General features: G+C 41.6%; 1 protein-coding gene and 1 long non-coding RNA gene across 3 annotated transcripts; one reads left to right on the top strand and one right to left on the bottom strand.

Annotated features, from left to right (window-relative positions):
• Window positions 1-994: 994 nt before the first annotated feature.
• stil (STIL centriolar assembly protein) lies at window positions 995-11352 on the bottom strand. 2 transcript variants are annotated; one of them, XM_018726708.2, is made up of 17 exons: window positions 11198-11352; window positions 10913-10982; window positions 10529-10636; window positions 10280-10395; window positions 9977-10164; window positions 8550-8803; window positions 8359-8442; window positions 7553-7639; window positions 7126-7273; window positions 6267-6376; window positions 5599-5722; window positions 4263-5411; window positions 3867-3993; window positions 3507-3717; window positions 2781-2925; window positions 1979-2289; window positions 995-1895 (listed from the first exon to the last, which is right to left on the bottom strand). In XM_018726708.2, exons 2-17 carry the CDS (start codon window positions 10978-10980, stop codon window positions 1178-1180), a joined length of 3948 nt encoding a protein of 1315 aa, XP_018582224.2. In that variant the 5' UTR covers window positions 10981-10982; window positions 11198-11352; the 3' UTR covers window positions 995-1177. The 2 variants fall into 2 exon arrangements, with proteins under 2 accessions (XP_018582224.2, XP_018582225.2); XM_018726709.2 differs by having other exon boundaries at window positions 1871-1895; window positions 1983-2289; window positions 11198-11228.
• An 8411-nt stretch (window positions 11353-19763) lies between these two features.
• On the top strand, window positions 19764-23519 carry LOC108919014 (uncharacterized). The gene is made up of 3 exons (XR_001964880.2): window positions 19764-20001; window positions 20141-20210; window positions 23290-23519. It is a non-coding gene; the product is annotated as an uncharacterized LOC108919014 (long non-coding RNA).
• The last annotated feature ends 6 nt before the right edge of the window (window positions 23520-23525 follow it).

Raw genomic sequence — 23525 nt, 5'->3', positions numbered from 1 at the left:
TAATAAGACAGAAGCGCAACAGTTAGTTAAACACCAAAACTCAAAATTACCCTTTCATGTAGTATTTTGTATTGGCCACTGTTCTGTGGTTATGTTTCTGAATAATCAGCCAGATGCCCTAGAGAACACTTGGTATCTGCAACCAATGTTGTTTCAATGTTCAGTGATCTGTATTATTTCCTATAAAACAAAGTAAATTAGTGAACCACAAACATAAGACAGCCATGTTGGCTATAGTAAGAACAAAAGATCAAGGACCCTAGGTGAAAATATGATCTATTACTGCATTGTACGCTGAGTTGGTATTACAGGGCACAATGTGGGATTCCATTTCAGTGTTCTCTCCTCACAGCTGCAGTCAAAATTTTTGGTACCGACTTCCTGTACAGTAGTGTTCTTTCCAAAACCATCTAAAAATGTGCAGCAACTTAAAATCAGATGCAACACACTTTTGCGCCTTCATTTTTTTCAGTTTCACGGTGAAATTACAAATTAAACAGGATCTTTAAAATTTTATTAAAAAACTGGAATATTAATATTTTGATATATATATGGAAAAGAAATTTGCATATAACAGCATAGTTGAAAGATGAATAAGTAACATTACTACTACAAAGTTTAAAACCACTGACTTGTTCACAGTAACCTGACTGGGACAACACTGGGTCAAGGCTGACAATCTAGGTGTCCTCTTCACTGGACAGTCAAATCAAAATTGTTAAAGGCACAGTAATATAAACTAAGTGTGTGACAGACAAAACATTAAAAGGTTAAAATACACAAAAAAGTTGTAAACATCAACTAGCAGGCAAAAATCCATCAGTTGCAGTTTAATTTACTATACTTTGGCCAGGCAGAAACTTTGACTGGGCATAATCCAACTTAAAAGATTTCACTATGAATGAAAATTTTCCACCATTCCTGCACAATAGCCAAAGCAACACAAATATACATTTCTGCATGACTTAGTATAAAAATGCAATGTCCTGTTATTGTATTAAAACAATATAAAATTGCTATAGGAAAACATGTACAATCCTGAGGAAGAATGGTGCCATACCATAATCCATAAGCATAAAAAAAATTGCACAAAATTTATTGTAAACAAAATGTGGATATTGCCAGATATATAGCAATTTAATGCTTCAAGTGATCAGTTTTGAAGTTAAGATTTGTATCAAAAGAGTTTAGGTAGCTGTCGCAGACGGCTGAGATCCAAAAAGTTCCCCATAGAACTCCCTTCTGGTTGAGTTATTTGTACAAGCTGCTGCCCTCTCACCCCTCCAGGAACAATATTCTCCTTCTGAGACTTCTTATTAGTGCTTTTAGCAAGGAGTTGCATCTTTGGCCTCAGGTCTTGGAGCAGTTGGTTCTGGGAATGAAGAGGAGATACATTCTGGCATGGAGGGCCGCAAAAAGCCTTATGGTTAATGTTCTTCTGGGCACCTCCTTTGCCATCACACTCCATGCTGAGATCCACTGAAATGTCTGTCTGTGCTGAGCACCCCAGGGCTGAGTCCTGCTGCACAGCCCTCCTCTGGTGGTCTTTATGCACCTCAGTCTGCTGCTTTTCCTCCCTGCTGCCACTTCCCATATGTCCGAACCTTTTCAAGAACTTCCGGGTGGCAAAGGACATGTCGCTGGAAGAAAAAATGCTCAGCTCAGGAGCACGTGTTTCTGTGGAGTCACTGCCCAAAGGCACCATTCCAGAACCCTTGAGCGGCCCTTTGGCAATGCCCTCCACCAGCAATTGTGAAAGATGCAAGTCACTTAGGTACTTCAGATTGATGGTGGCGAGGTCCAAACTGTCACTGGGGCCAGAGATACTGGCTCCTAAAGACTCAGAGAAGGCCAGTTTTGGGACCAGTGTCTCTGGGTTAATGCAGGCTAATGTGCTGGAAGAGAAAAGTAATTTAGTAAAATACTTGTGAACACCTTCCAACAGAACTGCTATATAACGACATGGTGCAGGACATACCTACCACTGTCGATCATGCTGCACTGTGCTCTGACCTCAGGTGTTGAGCCCACCTCAAGCTTTGCTCCCAGCTGCTGCAGGTGTTTGAGTGAGGCCTTCAGCACTTGGTCATCATCTGTTTGATCATACCTCAAGGCCTTCTTTTGCCCTTTGAGCTGGATAAGTGCAGATTTATGAGGTGACTTGTGGGCTTCCAGTCCCCCAGGTGAAAGACACTGTCTTTCTGAGCAGGACATAATGTGTGCTGCCTGCTCTGGTGCCATGTCCTCCTCTTCCCTTTGAGGGTGCTGAAAATGACTGTTCACCTGGCCCTGGAGAGGAAAATTAAAAACCACTGGCCTCCATATACTATTACATCCTCGGCATTTTACAGAGCAATACAAGCAACAACTCCCTCCAAGTTTTCCCAGACAAGAAAAGATGGTGTTCTGGCTTACTAGCTGTCACTTTCAGGCCAAGTTAATATGATAAGTATTGGTTATTAATAATTTACTCAGCAGATTCCCTAGACGTGGGCAACTTACAAATGTACAATTGTTGAATCTGTATATATCCTAGAACAATGTTATTCACAATGTTACAATAGCAGCCCTTATTATTGTGCCTGTATTCATATCTTGTGAAGTACAAAGACACATTTGTGGGGCATAAGACATTGTACCAAAAACTTTATAGGTAAGTAAAAACAAATTTCAACCTTCTGAATTTTGCATGACCAGCAAAGAAGGGAGAGCAGTAGTTTCTCTACACTCTCATGTGAATAAAAACTGAGTTTATGTGCAGTAACACAAAAAAAACTCACCAACAGCCTTTGATAAAATCCTTGCACAGTCTGTGAATCTTCGGATTTTACTGGAGACTGGGACTGCCTATACCCGCTGGAGCTCTCATCCAGGACTGGACTGTGTAAACCTGGGAACACCTGTGGCCCAACACAAGGCAGGTACCTAGAAAAAACAAGTATAAAGAACCATCGCTTAAACAGCACACAATGCATTCTACACGGACTTGCAAGAGTGCCATAGTTGTACATATTTATTTTTTGCAATTGTGTTATTTGACATTTATTCGTTTAGCTGATGCTTTTCTCAAAAAGGGACTTACAACTATTTTACCCATTTATATACACACACACACACACACACACACACACATTCTCAGAACCGCTCGTCCCATACGGGGTTACGGGGAACCAGAGCCAACCTGGCAACACAGGGCGTAAGGCCGGAGGGGGAAGGGGACACACCCAGGACGGGACGCCAGTCCACCGCAAGGCACCCCAAGCGGGACTCGAACTCCAGACCCACCGGAAAGCAGGACTGTGGTCCAACCCACTGCGCCACTGCACCCCCTACCCCCATTTATACAGCCAAGCAATTTTAGGGCAAGTACCCTGCTCAGGGCTGGTACAGCCAGAGGTGGGGATCAAACCTGCGACCTTTGGATCCAAAGATTATTTGCAGTTTCAGAGCTTCTAACCTTCTAATACTTGTAACACCAACAACCCAGTTATAGTCTCAAGTCATACTTTGGCGTTTCTGTGTTGACCATTCTGTGCTGATCCTCCTCTCTGTCCTCAGGAGGCTGAAACCCACACGATGTACCCGTGCAGACTGAAGGCTGAAAGGCACTGTCCTTGCAGGAGGAAGTTGGACATCCTGATTCTGCCTTTGCTTCAGAGTAACCCTGAGCCACTGCTAAATTCTCATCTTCAGGGGGCTTCCAAAACAAACTGGCTCCTGTAAGCCATCACAGTTTCAAAAAAAAAAAAAAAAAAAAAAAGTATTTTTAAAAACACTGCCTCAAAGAATGCAATATTTATCACACAACAGTATATGGAAAAAATAAAGAATCTGCATATTTGAAGGGAGGGGTTCTCAAGCATCACCTGTGCTCACGGCAATGCTCTTCTGAGTGGCAACACATTCCTTGTGTTCTGTCATCACTGGAGGGACCTGGGAAGGTGCTGAAGCAGGATTCTCAACATTGCCCTGAACCTCAAGGAGCTTCTGGATCTGGAAGAGTCATTGTAGGGGTGGGGAAGGGGGGGGTCAGAACAAAAAACATTACCTGGTTAAATACAATAAAGCACATGTTCAGTGCAAAAAAGGTTGAGAAAAGTATAAACCAGTATATGTTTTAAAAAAATTACTCAAATTATACAGAACAATGTAGACATTGGTAAGCAACACCAAACTTCAAGGGCTTACTAATTTTACATGCAGACAGATGCTGTTGATCAATTTAAATAATTAAATAAATAAGAAGTGCAAAAAAATCAAACCTGAGCTTGCAAGACTTTCAGCTGACGGTTCTGATCAATCAAAATTTTGTAAGTATCAGCAGGCAGAATGCTTCCTGATCCACTGGTTGTAGTGAGACAGGATTCAGGATGTGACGGGTAAGAAGAAAACTTCTGACAGCAGGGTGCCTGGCAGGTGATAGCACCCTGTTCCACAGGCAATCCACTGTGGGTCCCAGGGTCCACAGCCATGGAGCAGATGTTGTGAGGTGGTGACCTTTGAACAGTATTGTTAGTAACACATGTGGGGCTGTGATGCGGAGAAGACTGGCAGGCAAAGGCCCGACGGGATGGGGATGTGCAGCAATCACAACAGGAGCTGTTTTCAGACGGTGTGCAGCAGGCAGTGCCAGAACTCCCAGAGGGCACGTGGGGTAACAAGGGGGAGTTTGCCACACCTTTCCAAGTACTAGAACGGCAAACAGGTGCATGGCTACGCTGGTAAGGGCAGCAATTGCAAGCAGAACCTACACAATCTGGGCTGTGGTTTGGTGAAGGGGTACTGTGGAAATTAGTGGGATAAAGAGGGTGTACGGGTGTGAGACTTTGTAAACTTGAGCTGTGCCGTAGGCCCTGGTGCCCTAATGTTGGGGGCATGGCTTGGGAAGAGTGAGGCAGATATGGAATGATAGGTGACAGACCTCTGGGTGAAGCAGCCAATGGAGCCGCAGGCTCTCGTGGAAAATGTGTTGATACGTTTGGTGAACACCCAGAATTTGGCGTAGATGATGATGAGGATGACGAGGATAACCCTGAGCTTGCTGGTGATGCTACAGATCCACTGGAAGATCTCCTTCCAGCAGGTGAAGCAGATTTCCTGCCTGTGCCTGGCTGTAGCTGTTGGCACTGCTGCCCGGGCTTGGGTCGACTGCTAGCGGCCTTTGTAGGAAGAGCTACAGCTGTAGGTGGTCTCCTGGGAGGAAGGGGTCCACCTGGTGAGGGGACCTGGGTAGGTGGTCTAGAATCACAACAGATTTGGTGGGTGGGGCCACAGACCCTCTGCTGCAGAACAGGGGGAATAGTCTGACACTGAGGAGGGGAAAGTTCATGTGTTGTCACCTTCCTATCATTCAGAAAACTGCTATCTAGTACTAAAGAAAGCTCTGGCACTGAAGGGTGGATCTTCCGTGTCTGAAATAAAAGAAATATTAAAATAGATTTGTAATTTTATTTAACTCAGTTTAATAAATATATGTACATAAGGTCACATTCTCTACACTCAAAGATAAAGCTGAAATTTAGGCATTACTATCAGCCATGTAACTGCATGTATTCAGTCTTGTCTGCAGTGCTCCAAAATGACACAGTGAAAACTAACCTGCAGACTGAGGGGATGAGGGCTAGGAGATGGCCTAGGAGAGAGATCATCTTCCACCCCTGAGTCATGATCGCTGATCGAGAGTTTATTTTGAGGAGATGCTATATCTAATGTATCTTCAATCCTGGTGCCAAGATAGATGGTCAAAAACAGATCAAAGCACTGGAAACCAAACACCTTGACAAAACTTAAAGACAACACTTCAATGAGCCTCAGAGATAAACTAACTTTTGACCGTGAACACGTCAGAATCTGTTAACATTGAACTGGTATCTGACAGAACCATCAGCGAAACCAGCAAATACCAAAATATGTTTTCAGTTATGACAAAAGTCGTGGAAAGTATTGCACAGATTTTTGCCTCTCCAGTACAAGCGCTGGCCTGCACATTTTACATTTACCATGCAATTAAAAGCTTTTCTAATATCTCATCCAATAGGTCACTGCAACGAAATTGTTATGAGATCCATTCCAGAAATCTAATAGCTAAACTTACTTTCTTCAGTTAATGCTGTAAAGCTGTTAGGGTGTACTTTTTTTAAAGTCAAGTCTTGTTTGAGGACTAAATTATACTTTACAGCAATATGAATTCAATTTTTACCAATTCTGTGCACAATGATTCCTGCCTTGCCGAAATATCTGCAAAATCTGAAGTTACTGCTCTTTACCTGGAAAAGGACACTCTTGATGCCACTGTCCTGAAGAATTCCATCTCATGGTTCTGGCTTTCAGGACTAAGCTCAAACTGTAAGGGGCGCCCCTCCGATATCTCCAAGTTCTACAAAAAAAAAAAAAAAAAAAAAAAAAACTCCAAAAGATTATTATAGTTGCAAAGATAATCTTATCAATCTTACGTAGATTGAGTTTCTAGACGTAATCTACCATCTGAAGGTAATGTAACCCTAAACAGCAGATTTTACAAAGCAATCCAGTTTTTTTTATTAAAAATCTAGAAATCTAGAATATACCATTATGGAAGCAGTACCTTCCTCAGGACATAAGCAATATATAAACCACTGTCTAGTTTCGTAAATACTCAACAAATATAGTTCTTGACCTTCCTGTTATCAACATTCTGCGAGATGAGCTTCCTTGATACGATATGAAACATTTATTCATTTACCTGATGCTTTGCTCCAAAAGAACTCTCCAAGTGAAATATACAACTTTTCAACTACAAAATTGAAAGCATTCGCTTGTAACTTCTAAATTATCTGTTAAACAAATATAATACAAAAACGTTTCTACAGAGCAAAGTCACATTAATTGCATTCAGTTGATGCTTCTCCCCCAAAGCACATCACAATGTTAAGTTACTTAAAATTATTTACCCATTTATACAGCTGGAAACTTTACTGGAGCAATTTAAGGATAAGTACCTTGCTCAAGGGCACTAGAGCTGGAGGTGAGAATCAAACCTGCTACCTTTGGGTCCAAAGGCAGCAACTCTAACCACTATACCCAATACAGAAGATAACAATGCTAAAACATAATATAAAACATACTAGGCACTGCTACTACACTGACCTTGTACAGATTCAGAGACTCTGCGCTGGTGAGCAGCTGGAAAGCCATCTCCTGCTGCCCACTACAAGGCTGGCACTGATAAAACTCTGGCTCTCTGTGGGTCGTTGAGTAAAGGATCACCAGGAATGCGCCGTCTTCAGACATCACTCTGAAACAATCCCATGCGGTCTTGGTGACTTAAAAGAGTATCTCAAAAAAATTAAAAGTTACCTAAAACTACCTTTTTAAAAAAAAAAAAAAAAATTGAAATGAGGCCTGTCAGAAAAACATCCCAGTGATAGCAGCATATGTAGGCCACCAAAAAACGGTTTTGATTAGCTTGGTTATTTGAAGGCATATAAACACATCCACTTAAGTGTGAAAATATGGACTTATTTCAAAACCTGCTGTGCTAAAGCAAAACTGAGTAGAGGGATGTAAAACTCACTTGTCCTGAAGGGAGGAGCTGTACAGGTACCTCAGACACCAGGCCCACACCTGGGGACTGTGAATGTGAGTGATTCCACTCAGCCATCTGTCATAACAAAAGAGAACAACCAGAGCTGTATTGTCAAACCAAGGAATGAAGCAAGCTGATATGCCTTCATAATTGGTAATATCAGATCTTACACATCTGCTATGTTTAACAGTCTGCAATTAAGGGACACAAATGAATTCAAGGAGAAAAGGATGTGAAGCAAGCAAATTGTCCACCATGCTAGCCTTTCTGTACACACAAACTATAAACCAATGAACAATAAAAAGCCAAAGTGGTCCTCATTAGTTACTAGAATTCAGAATTGTTAGGTGATAAAATATGGAACACATAATTACACAAAACATGCAATGAAAGAAGGTCAATGTTGCAAAAATGAAGAGCTCACCACATTTGTTACCTAAACTACAGTATAAGCCAAGAAAAGATGTAGACTGATTGCAATGTTACTGGACCAGAGGAAAAGGCAAAATTCAGCTTTGTTTACATTCCTTCAACTCCAAAAGCAAATCAAACCAAAACATCCTTCATTGTATCTATCTATATTATAAATGAACTACTTAAAGATTTTTCCATTGTCCTTTAGGTGTCTTAACAGAAAAAAAAAAACTACCTTAACACATTTTGGTCATTAAAAAAATGGTGCTGTTAAGTAACTAAAACAGGGTAAACAAGTAAACAGAAATGCACAGACCATAACAACATAAGACAGCAACAAAAGAAAACACTTAGAATTTAAGTTAATGTTAAATACTTACACTCCCACAAGAGGCAAAGTGTACGCCTTTGGGTCAGACTCGATTAACAGAAGTAGTTTGCGGGTCTGATCCATGGTAAGAAATCTACAGAACAAACAACAACCACAAAAATAAGCAATAGTATGAAGGAGAAGCATATGAAGGAAAGGAGGGGGGAAAAAAATAATGAAGGAAAAATGAAAGACAGTCACCCCTGTTTCCTGTTACTGCTGTTTATTGGCTGAGCCATACTGGCTGGGCTGCTGAGATTCCTGGCCAGAGCAGTAGGGATGATGGGCACCTTTCTCACAGGGACTATATCCAGTGTGTTGGCCACTGTGATGGCAACCCAGCGGACGTTGAAAGACAGGCTGTCCAGTTGCTCCAAGCAGCTCAGATGGGCCCGCAATATGAGAAGATTAGAAAGGTCTACTGCATCTCTACTACAGCAGGAGTGCTGGAGCATCTAGCCAGGTAAGAGAGAAATAGGCACTTCTTTAGTACATTTAAACAACATAGAACAGAACAGAATAGAATATACTTTATTGTCCCATTTCTGGGAAATTTGTCTTGGACAACCATGACACGGCCAGTGCACAACATTGGACTCACATAAAACAATACATACCATATCATACAATAAAATAAAAAAACAAAACATCAATCAAAATATATAAAAAAAAAAAAAAAAAATCTACTGAATACCAATCTAAAATCTCAGTTTTGGAATTCTCTATTCAATAACTCAACCGCAGATGGCACAAAAGAATTTCTATAATGATTTGATTTACACATCAAAATCCTAAATTGTCTCCCAGCGAGGGTAACATGTTAAAATTCTCATGTAAAATGTGTGTGTGATCAGCAGCATTTTTTTTTTTTAGCTTGTTTTAAAATAGATACCTCGTACAACTCCTGTATGGGTCGTTTCTCTTTCCACCCTATAATTTTTAGAGCAGTATGTACTAGTCGTGCAAGTTTCAATTTTGATTGGACAGTCAAGTTTCCATACCATGCTGTAATACCATATCTTATCAAGCTCTCAAAAACAGAGTGGTAAAACAGAAACAAAATCTTCTGGTTTACCCCAAATACTTTTAACACAGCACATATCATCCTGGTGGATTTCTGTCAGTTTTATTCTGTTATGCTTGTAGCATATGTAGCCATCTAAACTGGGAGAGCTAGAAATAAAGGATCCGCCCTTGCACTCTGTCACACATATACGGAAGGTCATCTAAAACACAAAACCAGTAATTTAATGTCTTACAGGTAGTTGGATGGTTAAAACACCTGTCAGTAACAGGTTGTATTAACGGCCAAGCCAGCAATCAGTTTACCATTCATGGCCATCTGTCTGGCAACCGAAGTCGAATGCCCCTAATTATCGCCAAAGGAACTGAAATCAAAGTGGATTTTAAAAGGAAGTCTTATAAGAATTAATTGCTTTCACTTGAATAAGTATAGAAAATTTATAATGAAGTCACAAAAAACTACTGTGTGCTTTGACAACAAACTGCAAGACCTTGAGCAATGTTTGCTCTAATATGAAAAAAGATGCAGAGCATCTTTTATCTTGTAAAACACTTTTTAAATGACACTCTTTGCTGGAGTGCACGTCACTGATCACGTTCCTTACCTTAAATGCTATGTTGAAATTATCTGCAGAGTGCACCACAAGATCTGAAGATGCTACACCCTGAGTGCTGATCGTACACGGCACAATGAAGTCCCCCGGCAACAGGACTGTTGGCATCTTTGTAGAAGAGTCCTGCTGCTCCCGACCTGGGTCGAACCGATCCAACGTCAGCGTCACTCCCTCCTCATCTGAGGGAACGGACACAGGGATATCATGTAAGTTCGCCAACAAAATTAATCACATCCAGACAGACTAAATGGGACATGGCCAAAAGGGGAGCAAAAATACTTCTGCGATCCTCACCATCATCCACGGTCAGAGTGCCAAGCAGGAAACAGGAAAATAGCGGCTTGTTACTTTGTCGAGCCTGACGATAAGCTAAACGTAGGGCTTTCTCCACCAGAACCAGCCTAGGGTTTCTGCAAAAGAAAAGAAGAAAAACTTTGATCACTCACATGCACGCTCAGAAGTGTTAATAAAAGAAATGCCAAAACCAAACAACAATGCATGGTATACTCATTTTAAACTGGCACATGATCAGCATTAACTCACCGATAATACGAGAGATGAAGGCTGACCACGTCCCCATTCGGAGTGGCATCCCAAAGGGAAACTCTGGATTTGGGAAAGCTAAAAGGATTGATGACATTCTCTGAAGACCTATAATAAGAAATTGACATGCTGTCAGTTTTATGGCAGGATTTATATTTGTTTATGTTGTCAGCTATCTTAATTCAGTCAACTAAACTGTCACTGACCTGTCGTACCTTTGATTATTTATCTTACAAAGCAAAACAGTGCTTACATATTATATATGCATCTGATCTCATTGCTAAAGCTGTAACCATAACAACAACAATGAATGAATGAATGAATGAATGAAACATTTAAGAACACAACTTTGGGACACTGTGACTGTCAAAAAGCTGGAATTACCTGGCTTCCCTCTGCGGCTCGGATCTCTTGTACACACCCAACGCCTTCAAATTCACTTGAACACTCATTTCTGGGAGTAAAAAAAATGAAACGATTTATTTTAACTTCAACTTGAAGCTCATGACTTGGCTCAAGCAAAAACACAGACTGTTTTGAAACACGGGTGGTACACCGGGCTGTGCCACAGCTTTAAGCTTAGCAATCATCTCAACTTCCTCTACCAATCGACTCCGCCTTCATGTTTGCAGATAAACAAGAAAAGTATCGCTACTGTATTTTTCTTACCAGAAATCGATCGGATTTGTGCATAGTTCGAAGAAAAAAAAAAAAAACGGCGTAATTTTAAGTTTGCTCGTCTCGCGCTGCAGCACGTGAAGACTCGATTCTGTCTCGAGGCGCCCTCAACCGCGGCGATTTGGGGGTTGTCCACAAAGTAAACGACAACCTATCCTAAACCTCCCCTTTTACAACCGCATCAAAATACATGGAAACACACTTTCAGTACGTTTGGCTAGTACAGTCTTTTTAAAAAAAACATTCCACGCTTTAAACCTAACATAAATTTCTGGCGCTGTTTCTAAGTTCCAATGGCGGGGCTAGATGTCAGACCAATAGGAGCGCGCGTTCGTGTCCCTCTTGACCAATCAGAAGGGCACATACCGCGCGCCTTGCCCTCCCGGGTTTTTCGAATGGAGATGGGGAGCCAACTGACAAAAACAGGGCGGTCGTCTGTCGCGAGGCAGCCATGTAGTCTTAAAATGCAAGTGGCATGTTAGAAGAATCCAGTTAGCTAGCTAATGTACCAATAATCAATATAGGTGACGTGATACTTACGTATCAAATTAACTCTCTCTTAAAGAAATACCTTACAAAGCAATTCTTTGATTATTTCAGATCACTGATTTATTATTTCACTTATCAAACATGTAAAATGTTTAAAATTTCTGTTCGTACTTTCTGTTCTTATTACTGTTCTCTATTTAGATACTCTGTCATTTCCATATTTGTATACATCCATTATGGGCAGTATAGTGGTGCAAAAAGTGGTGCTGCTGCCTTGCAGTACCCAAACTGATTGTGAGTAGGTCCATTTCAGTCTCTGTGCATTTTCTCCCAAAGTCCAAAGACATGTAAATCAGGTTAATTGGTGATGCTAAATTGCCCATTGGGTGTGAAAAAGTGGGTGACTGTGCATGTGGGTTCTCTGCAATCAGCTGGCTTTCTGTCCAGGGGGTGCTCCCTTCTGATTCTGGGATAGGCTCCAGACCCCCCACAATCTTGACCAGGACAAGCATTTGCATTTATTTAGCAGACACTTCTCTCCAAAGCAACTTCCAATGAACTCTATGTAGTGTTATCAGCCCACACACCTTATTCACTTACACTGCTAGATACACTACTTACACTGGGTCACTCATCCATACATCCGTGCAACACACTCTCTCTCTGTCACTCACACACTATGGGGAAACCTGAACAGCATGTCTTTGGACTGTGGGAGGAAACCAGAGCACTCGGAAGAAACCACACAGACACAGGAAGAACATGCAAACTCCACACAAACTGAGCAGGGAATTGAACCGACATCCTTTTGCACCGCACAGGCATTGTAAGACAGCAGCGCTACTTGCTGTACGACTTAATGGAAATGTATAGACTGAATACTTACTAAGGAAACAACGCTTTCCAATTTTCTTCCCCTTCTGATATGCCCTGTCGATGATATCTGTCCTCATTCTTTGTTTCAACTCCCTCCTCACTTAAAAATAAATCTTTTTGACATGTTTTTTCTTCTCCTTTTTTTAAAGCCAGATCTTGCCTGCCAGCATCCTTTTCTTTAAAAAAATACAAGCCATTTTAGATGACACATCTCTTTCCATTGCTTCATATTTCTTCAACCTTTTCTGACTCCCACAAGTCTAAACCACTTTTTCTTGTGTTTTCTCTAATAACGGGGTACACTGCTCACTCACCAGCTGTGCAGTGGGAGGACAACCCCAAAACACTGTAGCACAGTGTCCTCCTGAACACCTCTTACACATAGGCAGCTGAGATCTTTTACTAACGAATGTCTATACATTCTTCAACTTTTAGTCTCCCATGTAGTGCAAGCCACTTAAGGTCCTGCATTCACTGTTATAACTGCTTTGGCTGAATCCTTAATCATGTACCTGACTTCACGCAAAGTCATGCCTTCACTTCATGTTCACCATCAATGGCTTTACAAAATACTCTATGATTAGAATACATACCAAATGGAATCCTTTCAATGGGGGAAACCAAGTGTGGAATCCAACAGCTGGGGATTCCTTTCCCCCACTGCACTGCACGCCTATAAAACAGGTCAGGTTCTCAGCCTTGAGGCCAAAATTCCCATTTCAACTCTCGGAATGGGAATGATAGCTGCAAGTGTTTAAAAACCAGGCTTGAATAAGAACTGGTTGACAAACTGAGATATGAAAAAAGAGACCATTTTCACTGGAACAACTTTTAACTAGAATCTTTATGTTTTCTTACCTAACCCCTAACATCAAGGAACCCTTGCTCTTCAACTGGAAACTAGTACTTTGCCTCACAACCAACCTAACTAGCACTAAGCTAGTGATCACCCCAGTACCAACACACATTTTCCTTCATAACTGGTGTAACCTACACACACACACATTTGCTGAGGTTGTTTGTCCCGAGCGGGGTCGTGGCGAGCCAGAGCCTTACCGAGCAACAGAGAGCATGAGGCTGGAGGGGGAGGGGACACACCCAGGACAGGATGCCAGCTTGTCACAAGGCACCCCAAGCGGGACTTGAACCCCACATCCACCAGAGAGCAGGCCTCGGCCAAACCCGCTGTGCCACTGCACCCCCCACTGGTGGGATCCTCATGTGCAAATCAACTCAAACACCCCCTCCACTATACAATTTCTCAAGATGCCATTCACAGTTGTTACGATTTACTCATGGGGGAGCACCAATGTAGGGGACACTACAGTACTATTGCCAGTGTTTTTCGATTCCCCCAGCATCTGACTAATTGTTATGTTAGTGTAATGAACTTTCTAAGAAGGGGGTCAGAACTATATGTTATACCTGAGTTGTAATGGGACTGCCACTGTTTACCTACAGGGGAGAAGGTAAGAATAGAGTTTCTGGAAGTTCTTAATGCAATGTACATTTAGCTGATATGTTTCAGTACTAGGGGGGTGTGGTGGCGCAGTGGGTTGGACCACAGTCCTGCTCTCTGGTGCGTCTGGGGTTCGAGTCCCGCTTGGGGTGCCTTGTGATGGACTGGTGTCCTGTCCTGGGTGTGTCCCCTCCCCCTCCAGCCCTATGCCCTGTGTTGCCGGGTTAGGCTCCGGTTCCCTGCAACCCTGTATGGGACAAGCGGTTCAGAAAATGTGTGTGTGTGTGTGTGTGTGTTTCAGTACTGGGGCACATGGGGGTGCAGTGGTGTAGCAGGTTTGGCTAGGGCCTGCTCTCTGGTGGGTCTGGGGTTAGAGTCCTGAGTGGGGTGCCTTGTGGTGGACTGGCGTCCCATCCTGGGTGTGTCTCCTCCAGCCTTGCACCTGTGTTGCTGGGTTAGGTTTTGGCTCATTGGGACAAGCGGTTTGAGAAAATGCGTGTGTGTTTCAGTACCACTAATGTGGCTGAGAAAAATGTTAAAGCTGGTACTGCAAATGCAGGTTCGTGTAAAATAAAGACAAGTGCACTATTTTTCATTCAAGCACTGTACTGGTACAAGGCTGAATTTCCCATATTTTGTCTTTAAGATTTTTTTTGATTACGATCAAACTCTCTCTAAATAAATTCTTATCACTTTGTCCATTTCTGTTGAAGTTTTTTTTGTAAAAATGATCACATAAATCTGAATGCAAAAATCTTACATTTTGAGGCTGTCCTACTTACTTCTGTTTTGCAAGCTACTGTTTTACACTGGGGGTGCTGTTTGACTATGAACAGACCATCAAAGAAGAGATTTATTATTTTTGTCCTTAAGTCAGTTTATTTTTGTATTTCACTCTTGACTTTCCAAAATGCATCTGGAATCCCATGAGTGACAAGGAGTGCAAACTTTTTAATATATTTCTCTTAAACTTAACAGTTTAGCCCAATTGAGGACAGCTAATATTTTTCAAATAGAGATCAGTTTAATCCAAATTAACAACAACCTGAATTCCACTTTGATATAATGCTTAACATAAAAATTTTCCATCAAAAGTAATGAAATGCTGACTTTAATTATTTTCATTATCATAACAGTAATGACTAGAGTTCAGAATACTGATTAGTGATAGACCTGATTTGAACACACATGAACAATAATTATACATACCAACAACGGGCATTTGTGTTCAGACACAGGAATATTTCAGTCACGACCTGAGAATCAAGAGGAATTGTGTGAATAAAAAGAACATTTTGGTTGCCCTTGACATTTACATGTATACGTGTTCCCAGCATCAGCACCTAGGATCAGTACGAATGGCGTCAGAGCACAGGGGCGCATCCTCCCGGCCTGATCATGATAATCTCACAGCTGGATTCACTCCTGTTTGCTCTCGGGCTCTCAGATTGCAGCAGTTTATGCAACATCATTTGATGCATTGGAATTCATTTTGGTCTAATCCGTCCGATTTTTGAAGGGATTAACAATCCAATCGTGAATATGGAGAGAGACATAGAAAGGGAGAGAGAGAAACAGTGAGATAAAGTGGAGGAAAGCTGACTTTGGTCTGCATATATTGTTGCTATAGTGGTGCAGCAGTGCATCCTTTGTGGACGGTTGTATAAACTTGAATCTGCTTTAACCATCACAGGATGGTTATGATGATATGGAGAACCAAGGTTTGATGCCGAGCGTTATTACCTGGATGAGAGCTGCAAAGCTGTGTTGGCATGGGGAGGCTGTGACACACTTCTGTCAAGGAAAATCTGCTGGATACACTAACTGAGAGGTAAAAATATATTTAGAAACGATAATTGGTAATTTTGTCTGTAAAATGATTTAGCGGTAAATGTCTTTACATTCTAAAGCATACTTGAAAAATATGGTTTACATCTTGAATTTTGCAGTTTCAATAAGTTTAGAAACATTTACACAGTCGAGTATATTATATTTACATTACATTTACTGATTAGATGACAACTTTCTCCAAAGCAAGTTTCATTGTCAAGCTACCCACAGTTATTTACTCATTCACACAGATGGGTAATTTTACAAGAGAGATTTTGAGTAAGTATCATGCTCAACACTAGTGGGATTTGAACCCCTTATTTATGTGTTAAAAGGCAGTAGTTCAAATTACTATACTACCGCTTGCCTTACTTGCTAAGGATATAAATTTAAATGTCTTACCATTTATTCTGTCTTATAAACAGCTCTTTAGGCAGTGATTGGATCACATGTTATAAATCAACTATGTATAAAGTCGCAATGAGTCGACATCGACTGGAGGGCACCTAAGAACAACATGTTATAAATAAAGCCACTTTCATATGTACTAAGTATAAGAAAATCTTGGCAGGACAGTTGAATGACAAATCCCTGCCTCTATCTTCCATTTCGTATTTGTGTCCCTACAAGCAATTGTTTTGCTGAATTGTCTGTAGACTTTGTACAAAGATATCATGTATATTTGTAGAACTTAATTAGCACATACAAATGCAAAAAATCCATAAGATTACACATGCAAAAAACCTCTTGAAATTAATTCATTAATTCATCTACAGAAAAATGCTTCACATTTCAGTAGCTATTGCTATGATTGACTTCATTAAATGCCCTTTCTACATGATAAGATATTGTTTAGTTGCTTATTTATCATTCCTTTTATCAAAAAGTGGACGATAAATTATTTCAAATGTATAATAAGAATGTCCAAAATAAGACTTGAATCCATAATTTTCTGGAGTTCGGTTGCTGAACCACTACGCTATTTGCTGTTTCTCTGCTTAGAACTTAAATTTGTTTTTCTTTTCAAACAGTTGTTTAGTCTCCCTTTTAGCCATTGCACTAGCATGTACATCATTCAGGTAGTCTCACCACAAACAAAACCATTCCACCTTTCATTCGCTTGCTGATACAACAGTTGCTGTCCTCCCACATTATTTCTTGTTTTCATATCCCTCTTTTATAGTGCAGTTACAGTTGAACCTGCCACATGATCTTGTAAAAGTGACTGTACTCTGAGCACTGCTTCTAGTGCAATAAAAAATGCTTGTAATGAGAATATGTTTTGGATTAATGTACAAATTCAGTTAAAAATGATTGACTGCTGCTTTGAATGAAATACAGTATGTATTAATAATATTCTTTAAGGTGTGGTTTTGTGATCCTCATTATGTTGACCGTTTAAGATTTACTGGACTCTTTTAACCTTCTCAGGGCAAAATTAATACTGGCTGTTGGAAAAATAATTATCAACTGATGCTAATTTGCAGCATCTGTCTGGAAAGGCTTAATATTCTTGTACATGTTAAATCATGGCAGCACTGTGGTGCCACAGGTAGCACTGGTGCCTCACAGCTCCTAAACCTTTGGAAGTGGGTTTAAATCCAACTCAGTTTGATGTTCGCATGTGAATTTTTGACTCAAAACTTCCCATTGTTTGTGAATGCTTGAGTGAATGAGTGTGTGATTGGCATGAAAATAGTGTACTGGTATCCCATCTAGGGTATATCCTGACTAGCCCAGTGCCTTGTCCTTCCAGGACAGGCTCCAGACCCTGCACTCATGGATTGATGTTAATTTTAAAACTCAACAGAAAAGGACATATGTATTAAAAGCTACAGGGAATGTCTACGTGAAATATTTTCCCTGTGCTGCTTCATTCGCGAAGGTCCTCATATTATATCACAAGTATATATCACACATGTAACTGCCTATAGAATTGTGTCAGATGGGAAATGCAAAGGTGATCATGACAGATGGTGTGGTACACATTTATGGAGCAGTTGGGAGATCAGCAGAATGGTCCAAAAAGAGATGTGCTCTGAGACTATTCTTGAATGTTGATAGGGATTGAGCAGTTCTGAAGGGGAAAAGGAGCACCTTCCACCACACATGAGGCAAAACCAAAAACCTTCCATCCACTTTCATTAACCGCTTGTCCTGATCAGGGTTATGGTAGTCTGGAACCAATCCCAGAAGCACTGAGCACAAGGCTAAGGGAGGGGGGGGTACACCCTGGATGGGAAACCAGTCCGTTGGAGATTAGCCACACATGCACACACTCACTCACCCATTCACACACTACAGGCAATTTAACATCACCAGTTCACCTGAACTGCATGTCTTTGGACTGTGAGATAAAACTGAACCACCTAGAGGGAACTCACACAGACACAGGGAGAACAAGCAAACACTGACTCAGTCAGATTTGAACCTACGCTTGAACAGCGCAGGCACTGTGAGGCAGCAGTGCTAATCGAGAACCTATGTAAATCAATAATAAAAAACCCTATTTTTGCATAATTTTTCAGAAATTCACTGTAAGCAAGTGCATTAAGAAATTTGATTAAACTTATAATTAAGCGGGTTTGGCCTGTGCCTGCTCTCTGGTGGGTCTGGGGTTCGAGTCCTGCTTGGGGTGCCTTGTGATGGACTGGCGTACCATCCTGTGTGTCTCCCCTCCCCCTCCAGCCTTGCACCCTGTGTTGCTGGGTTAAGCTACGGCTTGCCATGACCCCGCTTGGGACAAGCGGTTCAGAAAGTGTGTGTGTATAATCAAGTTAATTATATCAATGATTAACGTAAGAAATTCATTTACATTTCCAAAAACTATTCTAAGTATAATATTAGCCTTACTCAGGAAAGCATGGAAACAAAGAAGTTTCCTCAGACCAGGTCTGGAAAACCTTAAGTCGTTTGACTCAAGAAAATGGAAATAACAGGTGTAATTTGACCACAGATTGAGCCTGGACATGTCCATTCTACAAACAAGAGCTTCCATTCTCTTCCAAAGTTCTTATTTTACACAGTTTTTTTTTTCATTCATGTCTTGACCCCTCGCCGTCAGATCATGAAATAAATGGATTCACGTTGGCCCAAGGACCTCCACTATGCATGGCTGCCGTGTTCAAAACCTGGTTTCAATCTTATAGAGGAAAGTCAGAGCAAGAATAACAGACCTTGCCTGCTGATGAAGCAAAGTCAAGACCCAGCTAGAGGTGCTGGGTGAGTGGGAGGTCCATGCCTACACAATAGAGCTCTTGTTAACTCAAATGTAGCGGAAAACAGGGATTTCTGTACTTTCATAATGTCAGGTGATCCAGTCTAATATCACTTATGAAAGGCAACTAGACTATTTTAATTTCAGACATCTGTGGCAGATTCCAGAATCCTTCCATTAGCACCTAAATCGTGGTGAGGTCAGGTCTGAAATTTATTTATTTTTCCAAAGGGAAGCAATTTTTTTTCACCCAGTGGTATGTGGAAGGTCTTGCTGGATTTGACAAACCTTGTGATTGTTGGATCTCGCTCTACACAACATTGAAGTACCTTTGAAATGTTTTTGGTATTCTTATCTTCCACTTAATAGGTATGTATACATTTTTTTCAAAACAAAGACAGCGTTTTAAGTAACATTATAATTTGTGTTTTAATGGCTGACGTCCATATGTACGTACAAGTGAAACCGTGCATCAGGCAAAGTTAATATTCACCATAAACAAAGGAAATTCCTGGCTGTCCTGGGTATGCGCTTGGAGGTTCGTGTCCTTCCTCTGCTCTCTGCATCAAGATTCCATCTCTGCTCTTGCCTTTTTCTCAAACCCTAGTGTAAAGTTACAAGCTCCTCCCCCATTCTTGCTTCTCCACCAATGATTTTGCATTTGCCTCCCTTCCTCGGAAGTCAGTCGTCACCGAGGACTGGTCGTGATTCCGTCTCCCGGGGCAACTCGGAGATCCTACACATGTGGATCATCTTCTGCAGTGAGCCCCTGCCCACTGTCCAGTGTAGATAGTCTGAGAGTAGAAAAGGGCAGAAGGCCATTACAGGGCTGAAGGAGGAGGGAGTCGGGACAAAGCCCACGGCTGCCGACACAGGGAGAGCGAAGGCTGACCTCACACGTGAACTGGCCCAGCACAGCTGGAGGTGAGCGGGTCACCGAGCGGGTAGACGGAAGAACTGTCTGAAAATTTCAGGAGCTGCAGTAAAAGGAAGAAGTTCTACACTGCTGTTCTGCTCCATTTTGGGCTGAGCTGCTCAAAGAATTCCTCATGGGTTTTCACAGATGTGGAGGCTTTGAAAGCAAGCCAAGATCAGCAGATTCTCGGAGACCGCTCAGCGATGAAGAACGAGAGGTAGAGGCCAATTTCTGCCTTTCCTTATCTTTTCAGCGTTAAAAAAATGCATCAGCTCCGTTGAAACTAAACTTAAATTGCTGGACTTGAACTATTTGACGACAAGTGTACCAGGGTACTAGAAAGCAAAAATGCTTTTAAAATGCATTTGGACAACTTTTTTCTTTACATGCAGCATAGCAGTTGAGGCCAGAGACGCGGATGATTATGAATATGAATTTGACTGTGAAGTCTGCACCCTGACTTGCTGTGTCTCCAGCTGCTGTTTGTTCCCTCTCAATTAATGCATCGACCTTTACGCCGAGGCTCCGCGGTTTCAGGCACTCGTGTGGGAGCCTCTGCTAGTTAGTTAGTCGCTAGGCCGCCCAGCATCACAACTCCGAATGCCTCAAACTTTCCTCGATCGCTCCCAGGATTTCTGAGACAGCGAAAAGCCCGACTGCCACGAAGCAACGGCTCAGGAACGAATGTGTCGAGACACAGGAGCAGTTGTCTGAGAGCCGCAGTCAATCCAGCTGCGGAGCTGTAAAAAAAAAAAAAAGGCAGAAGGTGAAGCAAGAACTATGAGATCCACTTATCGTAACTTATCTGTTAAGCTCTGATTTCTCACAGTTCTTTCCTTCGAACTGTTTGTTGTTAAAACTGAGTCAAAATTGTTTGTTACACTATATAACCGTAGTACTGCATTACACATTCCTTATTGTTCCCTTTTCTTCGGTTGTCGTTTGTTTGTTTACCTCAGTTCATTTTCGACTTCTTCCTCCTCTGCCCTCCTCTTTTCTTGCACTCACTTTCTGTCACACTCCCCTTGCTGTTGACATCCGGAGAGCTGGGTGTGGTGGGGTCAGCTGCACATCTCTGGAAAGTACCAAGGTAGTTGGCCTTCTGAGTCAGCTCCTTGACCTTCCAAGAAAATGAGGAAATTGCTGAGCTCTGAGAGCAACAAGACAGAGTGATTTGGAAAAACAAGCCTTTCTTCTTTCGAAATTTCCCCAAGGTTGCTAAATTAACATCTTTAACTATGCTTTGTGAAATCACACAGATTTAATTACATTCAGATGGTGTTGCTACTCCTTGGCTACAATGCTTAAGGATGACTATGGCTTCCGGACGCTTACGATTTAATCGGGTGGCATGGTGGCACAGCGAGTAGTGGTGCTGTCTCACAGTTCCTGGGTGGTGCAAAAGAATGTGGGTTTGATCCCCACTCAGTCTGTGTGGAGTTTGCATGTTCTCCCTGTGTCTGTCTGGGTTTCTTCCAGGTGCTCTGGTTTCCTCCCACAGTGCAAAGACATGCTGTCCAGGTTCACCCATAGTGTGTGAGTGACAGAGAGAGTGTGTTGCACTGATGTATGGATGAGTGACCCACTGTAAGTAGTGTATCTAGCAGTGTAAGTCACCATGGTGAATAAGGTGTGTAGGCTGGTAACACTACATAGAGTTCTTTGGAAGTCACTATGGAGAAAAGCATCTGCTAAGTGAATAAATGTAAGAAAAAGTAGTTTTGTTTCCCATTTGGGATTTCTAGTTTTGTTTTTTATGCTTTGTGAACAGTAGAAAGCGGAAGCCATTTGTGTTGCTTTTCTGACAATGTGTTGTGAAAGTATGAATGAATGCTACCTGGGGAGTCAGAGTGGGAGGAAAAGGTCTTAGCAAACTGAGAAATTGAGTTAGACTTTTCAAAGAATCAGTTATGCACAAAAGATTTGCTGACCTCAACTTACCTTGCTGTTATAGTCTATCACAGTAACAATAACTAAGAGCAAATAACCGTAATGGCAGTCCTATTGCTTGATGCTACAATACTCAGCATTAAAGCGCTATAACGAGTAGTGAAGAATTAGTTCCTGATCTATGCATTTGGAGGGGATTCTTTCCTATTTGAAAATACCCTTTCACATTAATTGAAAACCTTGGCTGGGATGAAAATCTGCTAATTTAGCAGCCCTCCAGCACCAGTTCAACCCCATTGACTTAAACTATTTTGCGTTACTCTGAATATTCTTTAAACGCCTGAAATTGGGCTCGGTTAAAGACCGAGAATAGACAATATATTGAAAAGTATTAATTGTGTATTTAAGAGAAATGAACAGGGAGGGTGTTGGAAAAGTGCACAAGTTTTTTGCCCGTGAGGAAAAAATGACTTCACGACTAGTAAAGATGCAGTTGCTGCTTACAATTGTGTGCTGTTGTCGTGGTGACAAAGTGTTGCTAGTAGCGGGGGACTGTCTGGAATGGCAGTAATGATAATCAGTTGAATGACAATGCTGCGTGCCTCGTTGCTAGGTATTCATGCAAAGAGGGCCTGCCCTTCATAATAATTCACAGAATGGTGGAAGAGAAGAACACGTGAACTGATGACATGAGGTCATCTTGAACGTACTGACGAAAAAATAGATTCCAATTTAATTCCTGTTTTTTTTTTTTAAATAAATGTAACATCTAATCCTGTATATTGTACTCACTGTCCTTTTTTTCTAATTAAGCTTTTAGTTGTTTAAAAATTGATATATTGAATTTAAGCTTTTATTTGATTAAAAAACTGAGACAATCTCTGTTACTTCTTGCATGTTGGATTGAGCTCTCAAATCAGTAAAATGCATACAGAGTTATTTAATTGCATTACAAGGAATCTGTGCCGTCACTGATCCAAGTATTGAGTTAACGGTGAATTCCGTGTAGAGATATTTCTAGGAATTAAGTCAGAGAATTAAATAAAGGAAGACGAAAGCTTTAATTTTCTAGTTTTAAGCAAAAATAAGTGAAACAGGAGAAGCTGTACTAGACAAAACAAGACCAGTTCACTTAAGTGTACTGATTACTTCTTCCCATGTACAGCTTCTGTCAGCTCCCCTCTCTCGCCTGGTACTCTACTTTCCCTCCATCTGACCCTACCGCCCATCCTTCTACATCCAGCCAAATTACCCAATGCAGGACACTCAGTAGTATTATTTCATGTTGAAGGTAAACCAGCATTCAGAATATACAAACAATGAATTCCTGAGCGTGCACAAGGACTTTGAGATGTGGAAGTATTCAGTGCGACCTTCTCTCTCCCTCTGTCATATGAATTTTCCAGCTGCTGTGCTACTCTACACATTTTGTAGCTGCGCCATGGAGGAAGTAGCTGAAACCAACGGGTCGGACCACTTTCCCAGCGGCCTGCAGAGAGCTGAGCCAGAGCAAGGAAGGAAGTCAGAGACCACCTCGCTGCCTAGCAATGACCAACACGCCACCAGCTCCAGTCCAGAAACCAACGCACCCCCGTCCTCTTCGCTCCGTGGCTCTGCCCAACCACAGCAGACCACAGGAGCA

This window comes from Scleropages formosus, chromosome 9 (genome assembly GCF_900964775.1).
Source record: "Scleropages formosus chromosome 9, fSclFor1.1, whole genome shotgun sequence".
In the NCBI taxonomy this organism is placed as follows: domain Eukaryota; kingdom Metazoa; phylum Chordata; class Actinopteri; order Osteoglossiformes; family Osteoglossidae; genus Scleropages; species Scleropages formosus.
The sequence above is the reverse complement of the archived record's forward strand: the minus strand, read 5'-3'. Positions and strand labels throughout refer to the sequence as shown.

Bases quoted from the DNA above. Each gene is read 5' to 3' on its own strand.
- stil (XM_018726708.2), bottom strand. From the start codon at position 10,980: ATGAGTGTTCAAGTGAATTTGAAGGCGTTGGGTGTGTACAAGAGATCC. The intron at 10,637-10,912 runs GTAATTCCAGCT...TTCTTATTATAG, and splicing joins GAGCCGCAGAGGGAAGCCAG to GTCTTCAGAGAATGTCATCA. The intron at 3,994-4,262 runs GTTTGATTTTTT...TGACTCTTCCAG, and splicing joins TGAAAGTCTTGCAAGCTCAG to ATCCAGAAGCTCCTTGAGGT.